The sequence below is a fragment of the Oncorhynchus nerka genome, linkage group LG14 (genome assembly GCF_034236695.1).
Source record: "Oncorhynchus nerka isolate Pitt River linkage group LG14, Oner_Uvic_2.0, whole genome shotgun sequence".
Taxonomy (NCBI): Eukaryota; Metazoa; Chordata; class Actinopteri; order Salmoniformes; family Salmonidae; genus Oncorhynchus; species Oncorhynchus nerka.
The window spans coordinates 69,524,267-69,537,566 of NC_088409.1; the positions used below are offsets into that span (position 1 = coordinate 69,524,267).

Genomic DNA, 13,300 nt, shown 5'->3' on the forward strand with positions numbered 1-13,300 from the left:
AAGATGCCACCAAGGAAAGGTAGTGTATTTTGTAAAGGGTTAGGGTTAGATGTTAACTGAAGCTGTGGTCCAGCAGTAGCAGCTGTCTGAGTGGATGAGGATCTGTAGGGACACACTGCAGAGAGATGTCTAATTAGATCACACAGACACACACGCACTCGCAGACCCACACACACAGGCACGCACACGCACACACATACACACAAAGACAGTGGCATCGCTCTGGGCATACAGCTATTTTAGGAGTGGTCTAAATGGAAAACTCTCCATGCGTTTTATGAATCCTCAGACAAACAGAACTCTGCTTTACATAGTCACAAAGTTCAAAGTATGACACGTAAAGTATTGTACAGTACATAAAGTTCCACATACAGTAACTGTAATTCATACAATGTTACACAGTGTTACTGTAATTATGTTTGGACACAAATGAACAGTATGTGACCAAAATGAAATGCTTGCATGATACATGTTCCCTCATAGTTTTGTTTTATTACATTGTTCCTTACCAATCATTCACATCATTTAACAGAGGTTTAACATTGTTGAGAAATCTACAGGAAAATCATCATGTCACTAACCGTGCCAATTCAAAGTCGTAAATTCCAGCTACATTCAACAAACCTCAGTCAGAGTTTGAATTACAACATGTGGGAAAACCCACAGACCCAACAGGTTCCACCCAGTTCAGCAAAATATCACAATATCATTACACAAATTTTCCTCTTGAATCTGGCTCGTCAGAGAAATACTGGCAGTCCAGTGTCCAGATGGGCATTTTTGGACAGTCATCGGGCGGGAACAAACGCACACAAACACACACACAGGCTTTTCTGGTTACCCCTAGTGTGTTTTGAAGTGTTCATCCTCAATTTCTGAGAGTGTGTGTGTGTCGATGAAATCCTGTTCCATCAATTACCCAGGTGGCTGGGGCACACAGATTAATTTTCAGCCCTTAAATGCAAAGCTCTCTTGTTCTGCAGATACAATCCCTTATCATCCATAATATCAATCCCTTATCTTCCATAATATCAATCCCTTCTGATCCATAATATCAATCCCTTCTGATCCATAATATCAATCCCTTCTGATCCATAATATCAATCCCTTCTGATCCATAATATCAATCCCTTCTGATCCATAATATCAATCCCTTATCATCCATAATATCAATCCTTTATCATCCATAATATCAATCCCTTATCATCCATAATATCAATCCCTTATCATCCATAATATCAATCCCTTATCATCCATAATATCAATCCCTTATCATCCATAATATCAATCCCTTATCATCCATAATATCAATCCTTTATCATCCATAATATCAATCCCTTATCATCCATAATATCAATCCCTTATCATCCATAATATCAATCCCTTATCATCCATAATATCAATCCCTTATCATCCATAATATCAATCCCTTATCATCCATAATATCAATCCCTTATCATCCATAATATCAATCCCTTATCATCCATAATATCAATCCCTTATCATCCATAATATCAATCCCTTATCATCCATAATATCAATCCCTTATCATCCATAATATCAATCCTTTATCATCCATAATATCAATCCCTTATCATCCATAATATCAATCCCTTATCATCCATAATATCAATCCCTTTATCATCCATAATATCAATCCCTTCTGATCCATAATATCAATCCCTTATCATCCATAATATCCAATATCCTCACCCCAGCTCATCGTGTATAAGACCTCTGCCAGTTGTAGATAGCGTGTATATTATGTGAGCATACGGGCAGCCTCTTACAGGTACTGACACTACGATGTCTGAAGACTTTGCCCTGGCTGCTACCCCCCAGGCCCCTCCGTCTGGCAGCCTGCTTAGCCCTCTCCTCTGCCGCAATGAAGTCTGTGGTGGCCCTGAAGAACTCCAGCAGGGCCTGGTGGCTCCAGCTAGTCCCAGGGGTCCCTCCACCGGTCACTCCCCCAGAGAAAGCACTCCCTTCCTGGGTGTTAAAGCCACAGTGTCCCCCCGTGGTGGTCAGCAGCAGGAAGAAGTGGGGGTTGCTCTCGAAGAGTTCCATGGGTAGGGTAGACTGGGGGTCTCCTCTGATAGGGTCATCCTGAGCACAGACACTCAGAACGGGGATGGCGACTTCATCTACGTCCCGGAGGGGTTCATTGCGTTCCCAGTAGGCCTCCCAGGCTCCCCCACTGCTGCCCGCTGCTAGGGCCAGGGCTCCTTTAGGGCCTGGCTGCTGGCAGAACAGCACCTCCTCCAGGCCACGCAGGGAACAGCTGGAGAAAAGGGTGTCGGTGTGCACTGTCTCACCCAGCACTGTCCTGTACCTAGATATACAGTACACAGACATGAACACACACACACAAACAAAGAGACAGACCCACAACACCCACACACACAAACAAGTACAATCAGTAAATAAAGTACAATCGGTAAATACATTTAGAAGAGCTGCAAGGCTCTGTAACATCCTTGTTAGCATTGATTGTGAAACCACAAGTTGGGTCCCGATGCCCCACTCGATCAATAGCACTGTGGGCAGGACACCGGTTGCCATGGTTATGGTATTGTATTTTAATAAAATCCTATAATATCAGGGTATTTGACATCGTTCCCTTTCTTCTCCTCTTCTCAATCAGGTTTCTCTCTCTCTCCACCATCCCCTCTCCCTCCATTCCTTCCTCCCCACTCCCTTCCTTCATCCTTTACCTGCTGAGGCATATCCTCTGGTAAGTCACCAGAGCCCAGTGTAGGGGCCAGATGGGTCCTTTCTCAAACCAGCTCTGGCAGCGGAACACTGGCGAGAGGCAGGCGGCGGCCGTCACGTAGCTGGATGAACCACACTCTCCCAGGTAGGCGAGGAGGAGACCGGACCCGGTGCTCTCGCTCACCGCGTACAGCCGGCTCACAGGCTGCCTGTAGCGCACGTAGCGCACGGCCTCGCGTAGGTCACCTGGGTCGCCAAACTGCTGCAGCTTGACGGTGCTGAGGGGGGTGGCGTTGTGGCTGCGCCGGTTAAACACCACAGGTAGGTAGCCATGGGACAACGCCACCTCACAGAGCTGAAGGACACAGAAACAGAACATAATGTAATTCATAGTGTTAGGTCAATGTAAAAGCCCTATTTAAATACATGAATTCATTAATGCATGATGTTTCAACTGACTATGAACTGTAACAACACCAACACAGGCTGCATCTGACATGGCATCATATTCCCTATATAGTGCACTAATTATAAAAAGTAGTCCACTTTATAGGGAATAGGGTGCCATTTGAAACACACCAACAGAGTATGAATGTACAGCTTCACAGAGATCTTAAAAGACAGTGATTAGAGAGAGACCAAGAGGAGGTGTAACAGATCACTACATTAAATATTTACAGAGCTAAGAAACTCGCAAGAGCACTTATACCTGGATATCATCTTTTCTCTCTTTCCTGTCTCAACCTTCTCTTTCTCTTCCTCCCACTGTCTCTCTCTGTCTGTCTCTTTCTCAACATCTCTCTCTCCCTCTCTCTGAATGAATTCATCCTACTATTATCGTGGATCACAGTAGTATTGAGGTGGCGACACTATTTCATTGAAGTACAGTTTTCCAACATAAGGATGATGAGGTATAAAGCAGATCATCTTTGCTCCAGTCCTCCATTTGTTTTCCCTCTGGACTTCTGGACGATGCTGCCAGTGTCGAGCCCATGAGGAATTCTTGTCACTGAGACTCGAGAAACACGGAAGTATGCACACGTCAACACTCACACTTAAACTCGTGCCTGTACAGTCGCAGACACACACCTACACACTGTCACTCAGAAGCATGCACACGCCTGCACAAAACACCTGCAGTACATCCTGCCACACATATGCCTACACAGACCCCTGCACACACTCATGTGTATGCATCTGCACACACATTTACACACTGCCACATTCTTCAGGCGAACGATGACAAACTCTCACAAACTCCCACAAATATTGAAGGTCCACCCTTCAGCCTGAACATAGCGCTGTGAACAAGACCAAAGGGATTTGTCTCTGACTCAACCAACCGTAGAAATGGAGGAAGTAGAAATGACATCATCACTCTCATAACACAGCTGTTAAATGCAGAGGTAAAGTCATCATGCTGAAGGGCTATCACAGTCAAGTTCATCATACTGGAGGGTATCACAGTCAAGTTCATCATACTGGAGGGTATCACAGTCAAGTTCATCATACTGGAGGGGTATCACAGTCAAGTTCATCATACTGGAGGGGTATCACAGTCAAGTGCATCATACTGGAGGGTATCACAGTCAAGTTCATCATACTGGAGGGGTATCACAGTCAAGTTCATCATACTGGAGGGTATCACAGTCAAGTTCATCATACTGGAGGGGTATCACAGTCAAGTTCATCATACTGGAGGGGTATCACAGTCAAGTTCATCATACTGGAGGGTATCACAGTCAAGTTCATCATACTGGAGGGTATCACAGTCAAGTTCATCATACTGGAGGGCTATCACAGTCAAGTTCATCATACTGGAGGGGTATCACAGTCAAGTTCATCATACTGGAGGGTATCACAGTCAAGTTCATCATACTGGAGGGTATCGCAGTCAAGTTCATCATACTGGAGGGGTATCACAGTCAAGTTCATCATACTGGAGGGTATCACAGTCAAGTTCATCATACTGGACGGTATCACAGTCAAGTTCATCATACTGGAGGGTATCACAGGCAAGTTCATCATCAGCATTCCTATTTTGATTAAATGCTTATAGAAACGTACTCATCAATGCAACAATGTGTGAATTAACGCAGGACTTGGGCTTCTGCCATGTTGGAAGACTGAGGGTATATTTTGAACCAGGCATTTGTCTAGCTCCGAATTACCATAGTTCAGTCTTACTCACTGGCTTGACTAATTGTGTAATAAACATCTAGACAGTATGGTGTCCTGTGTCTGGACACAAGCCTGTCTGACCTTAAAGAGAGCATACAGGAGTCAAGGGACCCATTTCACTCCACAACGTTGTTTGTTCCCTTTTCTCGGTCCCTCCCTAAGCCCCTTCACAGATCTGACTGTACTGGACAGGCGAAAGAAATATGGTGAAAACTATTTGGAGCGCAATGCTAAACCAACCCAGTCAGCTCAGATCTGTGTTGGGGAGTTATGAGGGAAAATGGGAGTGGAAAGACCGCAGACTAGCTTGCTACAACTCAGGCCGTTAGGGGGATAGAGGGCATAAATCCTATAACTGTCCTCTAACAAATCATCCACCGCACACTCTGCATACTTTCATACTGTATAGCCAGGGCAGCAGGACTGAGCAAGAATATGTCTGCATCCCAAATGGCACCCTATTCCCTATATAGTGCACTACATATGGAATAGGCACACTTGGGACAAAATTTGCAACACCTGCCATTCACCGTCTGTTTCTAGACACTTTTATGGTGTGTGCGTTTGCTGTGATGGAATGTAGGCCCATACGCTACAGTATATGCCCAACTACTGGAACATAACATGGGGGAGGGGGTAAAACAAAGACAATCTCATTATGAAAAAGGATGACAAAGTCTCATCTAGAAAGGATGATGTCCAAACACACTGATTTAGCTCTCTCAAAATACACAAATGTGCTCTCTCTTCCTCTCCCTGTCTCTTCTTATCTCATCTTTATCTTTCCCTCGCTCTCTCTCTCTTTCTTTCTTTCTGACTCCCTCTTTCTCTCTCACATACACATACACACACAAACACACATACAAACACACACACACAATTGGAGTTGACCCAGAAAGACAAAAGAATCCAACATAATTTGCCCTTTACTCAATCTATCTTTCTATTTCTTCCTCTCTCTCTCTCTCTCTCATTCTTCCCATCACCCTCTCTTTTGCTCTGATGCACCCTCGATCTCCCAGCAAAAAGGAAAGTCAAATCTGACAGAATAAAATTTTAGTTAAATCTTTCTTCCCATATCCCTCTCTCTCTCTTTCTTCCCCCATTTCCCTAGGCTATGGACATAAAACATCATTCACTTGAACTTTCACTCAAAATTCCATTTCTTCATCTCTCCATCGCCCAGAAAACAGAAAAGTCACATTTGATAGAATACATTTTTCTCCAAATTTCCCTCTCGCATCTCTCATTCTTTCTATTTCCCCCTCTCCTCCCTCCATCTCTTTCTCCCAAAATCTCCCTAGGCTACAAACAAAATAATTAACTTAAACCGTAGTCTAAATTCCCATTCTTCTGCTGACTCTTGACAGGCTGTTGATAATGTATCAGCGCCTATGAATGCTCCCATTGTTGACAGACTAGGCTAGTAAGGGGGTGTTGGCAGTCAAGGTTGTGACTTTTTGTTACTCACAACAGTAAGAGTACATAAATCAGGCTTGTAACAATGCAAGCCTGTCCAGATTGGACAGTTTTACAATCAATTGGGATACTTTATAGTGGATTGGGAAGGTTTTTTGATCTAGTTGGGGTAGAATGTGTCAGAAGAATCTAGCAACATTGCCTGGACCGCAGGGCACTCTGACTCATTATAAGGCTAATGGAAATTGGAGTGTAGCCTGATCCCAGATCTGTTTGTGCTGTCTTGCTGATAATGGTATGAGTTGGCGAGACAGCACAAACTGATCTGGGACTAGACTATTGGGAGTACAGCTGCAGTGATGTGATCCTTTCACTCATAACCTGCCCAGGCAGAGCAAAGCCTTGTAAAAGCGTTTGTCAATTACCACAATCACTGTATTGAACCCTGGTTTTACCGCATGGCGCTGTGCTCATTGTTCGCTTTCTTGCTCTCTTCCTCACCTTGCCAAGACTGACTTGAATGAAGATGTCCCCCCCCCCATGCTCAATGGAAATAGCCATTGGCACTGGTGCTTTCTCATATCTCGTCCAACCTCCTTTTTTACACCACTGCAACGATGAATTAGACATAATTTCACTATTTATGTCATTTCACCATTACAAATAACTTCACAGATTGAACCTTCAACAATGAATGGTATTAGCAGAGAATTGTATGACCATGAGATAGGCTTTGTTATGTGTCTGCATATAATATATGATTACCAAATAAGTCATAATAACTACATTGTAACGGAAAACAGTCAATTATACAGTCATTTGGGGTATTATCAACAGTGAAATACTATGAAACATTTTGCTGCAGCATACGGTAAATGATGGTGCATTGTGGTAAAATGTTGTGGGCGGGGAAATAATGGATGCATTTCAAATGATAATGTATTTCCACCCCACAGAATACAATACTATAATGTATCTTTGGAGCACCAAAAACATTTTGACCACTAGTGCGTGCATGGTATTGTTGTTTCTGGCTCATGAACATATTTTGAGGCTGTCTTGTAAGAGGCTGTATTTGTTGCACCTGTGAGTGAGAATGATGTAACAATTTAACTCCTTTCTGGTTATAGTGATCCATCCATTTGTATGAGTGGCAGTTAGTCCTAAACCTTAAATGGTTGAGCATTTTGCCCTTTTGGTCTGTTTTGATCTGTAGTCACTGCCAAGCCTTTGTAATGACCTCTAGAAGTGCAAGTGATATAAAGCACCACATATTCATTAATATGCTGTAATGTGTCAACACTTTCCCTAGCAGCCAACCTGCTTGCACTAATCCCTTGTAATTACAGTTTTGTGAAATACAAAACCCTCCCCTTAATTAATTAAATTAAATTCATCCATCCATTCATACTGATTATGGTAGCATTTTACTTGTTTACAGTATAATACAGTCAATTTTACAGTATTGTACTGCATGTCATTATACAGTACTTGCTTTGAGACTGTGTTATTACAGTAGATGTACTGTTATATGAAATACATCCTTGTACTTGCCACCAAGCTGCCTGTATATTCACAGTAACCCCATTACAGTGTAGATATGTCTAGAGTTGATGTAAATCTTATTTCTGCCCCTGAGACAGTTCACAACAGCCCCCAATAGACATCCATAGCACTGTAACACTGTAAGCTGTGTTCTAAGAAACAGCTATGTTGTCAGAGCAGAGGTAAAAAAGGAGCAAGACAATTAGTATAATTTTGCCCCCATTAAGACCATAAGACAAGCCTTAGCACATACTGTAGGCCTAATAACAGGTGTAGGTGGGCACTGGGTGGGCACTGGGCACACTATGGTTGAGGCTGTTTTCACATGATGAACAAGAATAAGCCTGGTTATGAGAAGGTATTGCATGGTATTTCATCATTCATTAAATCATTAGGCTACCTTCAGCACATTTCTAGTGATTTTCCCGAAAGAGTTGGGTATGATGAGGAGGATTGGGCTCGTGGAATTACTCGAGGTTCTCCTCCGTTTCTGGTACGACGCACCGGCCACCGAAACTGCCCAGTCCAGTGCCACGAGACCATCGTCACTCAACTGCAAGTAGTCTCGCACGAAATGCACCCGGCTCTTGTACGGCCAGCAGGCGCCGTAGACTGTCTGAAGAAACGCACTCGCCCGCCATGTCCATCCGGTGCACGCCGTGAAATTGCTAAAAGTCCTGCAGTGTTTGAGGAGATAGTTGGCCAGCGCCGAGGGTTTGCATATCAGCGCAACAGCGGGGACTTTATTCTCACCTTCCAAGTCCGGTGTCTGGGCATTAGCACCGTCCCCCGGGACCTCCCGGTCTGAGACGCACCTCTCCGAGACCCTCTCCTTCGTTTGCCGCCGTGAAATTCCGAGCCTCTGGAGGAGTGCGTCTGGCTCGCCCTGGGTACCAAAATATTTCGAAGCTGGCCAAATAACGGCCACCAGAATCACAATACACAAAACCACTAGCCATTCCAGCATTTGAACGGTGGGGAATAAACGGTCAATTCCACGGATGTTATATAGGCCTACAGTTATTCTTTAATTCAAGTCAGCCAAAGCTAATATTAAAGCACAAAGAACAAACCGGACCATCTTCGGTTGGTTGATGTCTTGTTCTCACAAAGCACAACGTGCGCGTAACCATATAGACTATTTGCTTTCGTTGGGAGAAACCAGAATGCGCACAGTCACAGTCCCCACTTTATTTCCTACAGTAACATTTCCACTTTGATATCTCCAGCCTTTTATGGTTGATTAGATTTTCTGTACATCCTTATTGAAAACAGATCGTTGAAGCAGAAACTGACTGGAAAAGACCCACTGTTTCAAAATAAAGCGCTCGGCTCCAGAATGGCTGCCTTCTTCAAGGTGCATTCCTGGGTAAATTACGCAAAGTGTTTTCTCCGACAGCACATGAAAGGTATGGACACCCCCTCTCCAGGCCGTTCCAAATCGGGATGCATGGTGTTCTCGGCGCGCGCCTTTGAATTATCAGTAATTTCATGCAGAGCTGCGCAAGCTTCGCTCCTCAACCTCAACAGCTGTGTGAGCGAGAGAAACGTCAGAATGCATTGCACTGTTCATGCTTCAAGTGAGAGGCAGGCAGGCGCCTCCCAGCTCCCATGCAGAAACCCTCGGTGTCAGACTGTCAGAGGCGAAAACATATCAAATTAACTTATGGATGTACAGCAACATTTTCTCTTTCAAAGTAGTCATTCTATGTGAAAGTATGGCTAGATGTAAGGAATAGAGGGACATTAGGGAGGCAATATATGTTGACAGGGGTGATAATGTAGTGCAGGTTGCTGTTTGGACCTATCTGAAAATCGTGGCAAACCAGCTGCTTAGCCTATGGGGACTGATAATGATGCAGTTAGCCTGCCAGGGAGGACTGATTTGGACCAGACTGAAAATGAGGCAGACTCTGAAGGCAGTCTGACAGAGTGCTGTAGCCTGTCAGAGAGGACTGATGGTGAGGACCAGACTGACAGAGAAATGTAGCCTGCCAGGGAGGACTGATGGTGAGGACCAGACTGACAGAGTGCGGTAGCCTGTCAGGGAGGACTGATGGTGAGGACCAGACTGACAGAGAGGACTGATGGTGAGGACCAGACTGACAGAGAAATGTAGCCTGTCAGGGAGGACTGATGGTGAGGACCAGACTGACAGAGAGGACTGATGGTGAGGACCAGACTGACAGAGAAATGTAGCCTGTCAGAGAGGACTGATGGTGAGGACCAGACTGACAGAGCTGAGCCTGCCTGACTGGTGACCAGACTGACAGAGTCAGTAGCCTGTAATTGAGGACCAGACTAGGCAGGGAGGATGAGTAGGACCAGACTGACAGAAAGCCAGGGACTGATGGTGAGGATTGTGTTTGTCCCCTTGTTTCATACATGAGGCAATTTATTTTGCTTTATTGAACACTTAGTTAGGTCTTTGTAAAGTCCATAAAGAGAAGTGTGTGCCTTTTGTGTTTGGTAAATGTCTCTGTTGGTTGCTACTTTCTCTAGAGGAGTTTGTCATCACCTTTCATAAAAGGTTTCCGCCCCCCATCCTTTTGGATTCCTAGAAAACATGTTGAATAACTGTTGTAAGGTAATACACGTAGCGTATACGTGGCTTGAATCCAAGTGTGTTGTATTGTGTTGTGTTGTGTTGTGTGTGTATGTATATGTGTGTGTGCTTAGACATTAACCAGACTGCAGTCTGTTGTTGGTGCATGTGGTTCAGCTGTTTATCTTTGAGCCTATGATGAGACGATTTCAGTTGGCGAGACACAAGAAGACAACAGCTAATGTTATTCATGAGGCTGAACCAAAGAAGAGAAATTAAGAAATGAAGGGAACAGAACTTTGGCCTCACTCATCATTTTAATAGTCATGACAATAAATTATATTCTAAGTCTGTGGAGTGAGGGATGCTGATTAGAAAGAAAGGGAAGAAAGTGAAAGGGAGGAAGAGAACAAGAGGAGTGACAGGGAGGATAGTGTATCTAGAGAGAGAGAGAGAGTTGACATGCAGTAAGGATAGGGGTTATGGCGCCTGGAGGTTGTTGTTATAGATTGTTCAACACACCTGCTTCTCAGGACATGTTATGGCCCTCAAGGGACATCACACACCCTCGAAGGACGTCACAGGATATCTAAAAACAAGCACACACCCTTTATTGTTTTGTTTATGGACAATAAATTGTTCCGCATGACCCAAGGTTTTGGGAACACGCACAGACACAGTCACACACACACACACACACACACAGTCTCACTCTCTCTCTCTCTCTCTCTCTCTCTCTCTCTCTCACACACACACACACACACACACACACACACACACACACACACACACACACACACACACACACACACACACACACACACACACACACACACACACACACAGTGTACCACGTGAACTCAGGAACTGGTGGGGAATGGTCCTTGAGAGGGGCTGGGGTCTTTGAGAGTTCTGGGAACATAAATACACACACCAGAGGACACCGATAAGAGAAACGGTGCCATAGAGAATATGACACAAATCACTCTCTGACATAAGAAGAGCCATAAAGGGCAGAATCTAGCAGCTCTAGTGTCCTGTAATGGGGGGTGAACAACCTCCACCCTTCCCATGAACATAGCCCTAAATGACACTTCTCTGTATGTTCCTTGTCATGTGTTGTGTTCTGTTTTCATTGTCCTCTAATGATAGTTACACCATAACATGTAAATAATTGCTGTAACAGAGTGGATGGTTATGTGTTACTGTTCTGTTGATCTTCTTGCATTAAGCAGAGGTCTCTTGTTCTCCATCCTATAGTAAAAGAGTGAATGTACTGTAGAAGAGATGTTCTCTATTAAAACAACCTTTCCAGACAAATGAGGTGTGTTGGCAGATGCATAAATGAATGAATAATTGCTCCCTGTCTGCCCTAGAGACAGGACACACCTGTCATGGCTTTGCCAAAGCATTGACCCTACAGTTGACAAGGAATACAATGGTCTACACTGAAGCACATATACGCACACGAACACACACATGGGTATGTACACACTCACATACACAAACACCCGACACACACACACACACACACACACATGCAAGGCTAGGCTCATCTATTATTGAACACTGATCCAGGGACGTTGGTGCTAAATCTGGACTCCCTCCCCAGGAGTGCTGACTAAATGTAAAAAACACTGGCTGGAAATAACACCCAGGTTGCATCCCAAATGGCACACTATTTCCTATTTAGTGTACTACTTTTGAACAGGGCGCATAGGGCTATGGACTAAAGTAGTGCGCCATATAAGGAATTTGGTGCCATTTGGGACACATCCCCAGTCTGCTCCTGCAGAACAGAATGTCTGAATTATACAACCAGTGTTCAGTATGCATTATGAATGACACATCTCACAGCCGGAGCGTTGATCGTTCAGCGGAGGTCATACTAGTTTAATACAGTGTCACGCCCTGGCCATAGAGAGGCTTTTATTCTCTATTTTGGTTAGGCCAGGGTGTGACTAGGGTGGGCATTCTATGTTCATTTTCTATGTTTTGTATTTCTTTGTTGTTTGGCCGGGTGTGGTTCTCAATCAGAGGCAGCTGTCTATCGTTGTCTCTGATTGAGAACCATACTTAGGTAGCTTTTTCCCACATGGGTTTTGTGGGTAGTTGTTTTCTGTTTTTGTGTCTGCAGCACACAGAACTGTTTCGGTCATTCTCTTTGTTCTTTTATTATTCAGTGTTCAGTTCAAAATAAAAAGATGAACACGTACCACGCTGCACCTTGGTCCTCACCTTCTTCCACCAACAGCCGTTACATACAGGGTGTGTTTGAACTGGGAATGAGAAATCAAACTATTAATAGATTTATAATAGATTCATATAATTCATATAATTTATAATAGATACAATATATTCATGATTAAGTATTTAGCATTTGATGATGGTGCACTAAACACAGATTCTGACAGCTGATTTCTATTTTCTACATGATCTATTGATATTGATCTTTTGATTGGTTTTCTGAAGGAAAACCCAAAACAGAAGTACATTAGCTCAATCTCCAGCCACGTATACAGTATGATGTCACCAAGGAGATGGTGAGCTAGATAAAGAGGGGGAGAGGTGAAGTGAGGAGAGAGGAAACTGTGGGAGGCCTCATGTCTCGTTCATAGTCATAGTTTATGTGTAGAGAACCGATTTGTGGAGCTTGGATAAACAAATGGCCCCCGCCCTCTAAATCTCATTGCCTCCCTGATGGGAATGGAAACCAGCTGTAGTGTGGAAGACTGAAATGATAGTAGTGTCAGAGGCTGTCCAACAGGACTGTGTGTTGTGTCCCCCTTGTGTGTTCTCCCTCCTCCATCTGGGAACTATCATCACAACACTGCCTGCCCCCTGTGTACGCCCCCCAGCCCTCCCATCCTCTCCTCATTCCTTCCAACCTCTCCCCAT

At 44.1% G+C, this 13,300-nt stretch overlaps 1 protein-coding gene across 1 annotated transcript; it reads right to left on the reverse strand.

Annotated features, from left to right (window-relative positions):
* Positions 1-472: 472 nt before the first annotated feature.
* Positions 473-9,422, reverse strand: abhd15a (abhydrolase domain containing 15a). The gene is made up of 3 exons (XM_029680952.2): positions 8,258-9,422; positions 2,715-3,067; positions 473-2,332 (listed from the first exon to the last, which is right to left on the reverse strand). The coding sequence occupies exons 1-3, from the start codon at positions 8,822-8,824 to the stop codon at positions 1,720-1,722; spliced, it is 1,533 nt and encodes a 510-aa protein (XP_029536812.2). The 5' UTR covers positions 8,825-9,422; the 3' UTR covers positions 473-1,719.
* Between the last annotated feature and the right edge of the window lie 3,878 nt (positions 9,423-13,300).

Excerpts from the sequence above, each read along its gene's own strand:
- abhd15a (XM_029680952.2), bottom strand. The coding sequence starts at position 8,824 with ATGCTGGAATGGCTAGTGGTTTTGTGTATTGTGATTCTGGTGGCCGTT. Across the intron at positions 3,068-8,257 it reads TCACTAGAAATGTGCTGAAG|CTCTGTGAGGTGGCGTTGTC; the intron begins GTAGCCTAATGA and ends TGTGTCCTTCAG. Across the intron at positions 2,333-2,714 it reads CAGAGGATATGCCTCAGCAG|GTACAGGACAGTGCTGGGTG; the intron begins GTAAAGGATGAA and ends CTGTATATCTAG.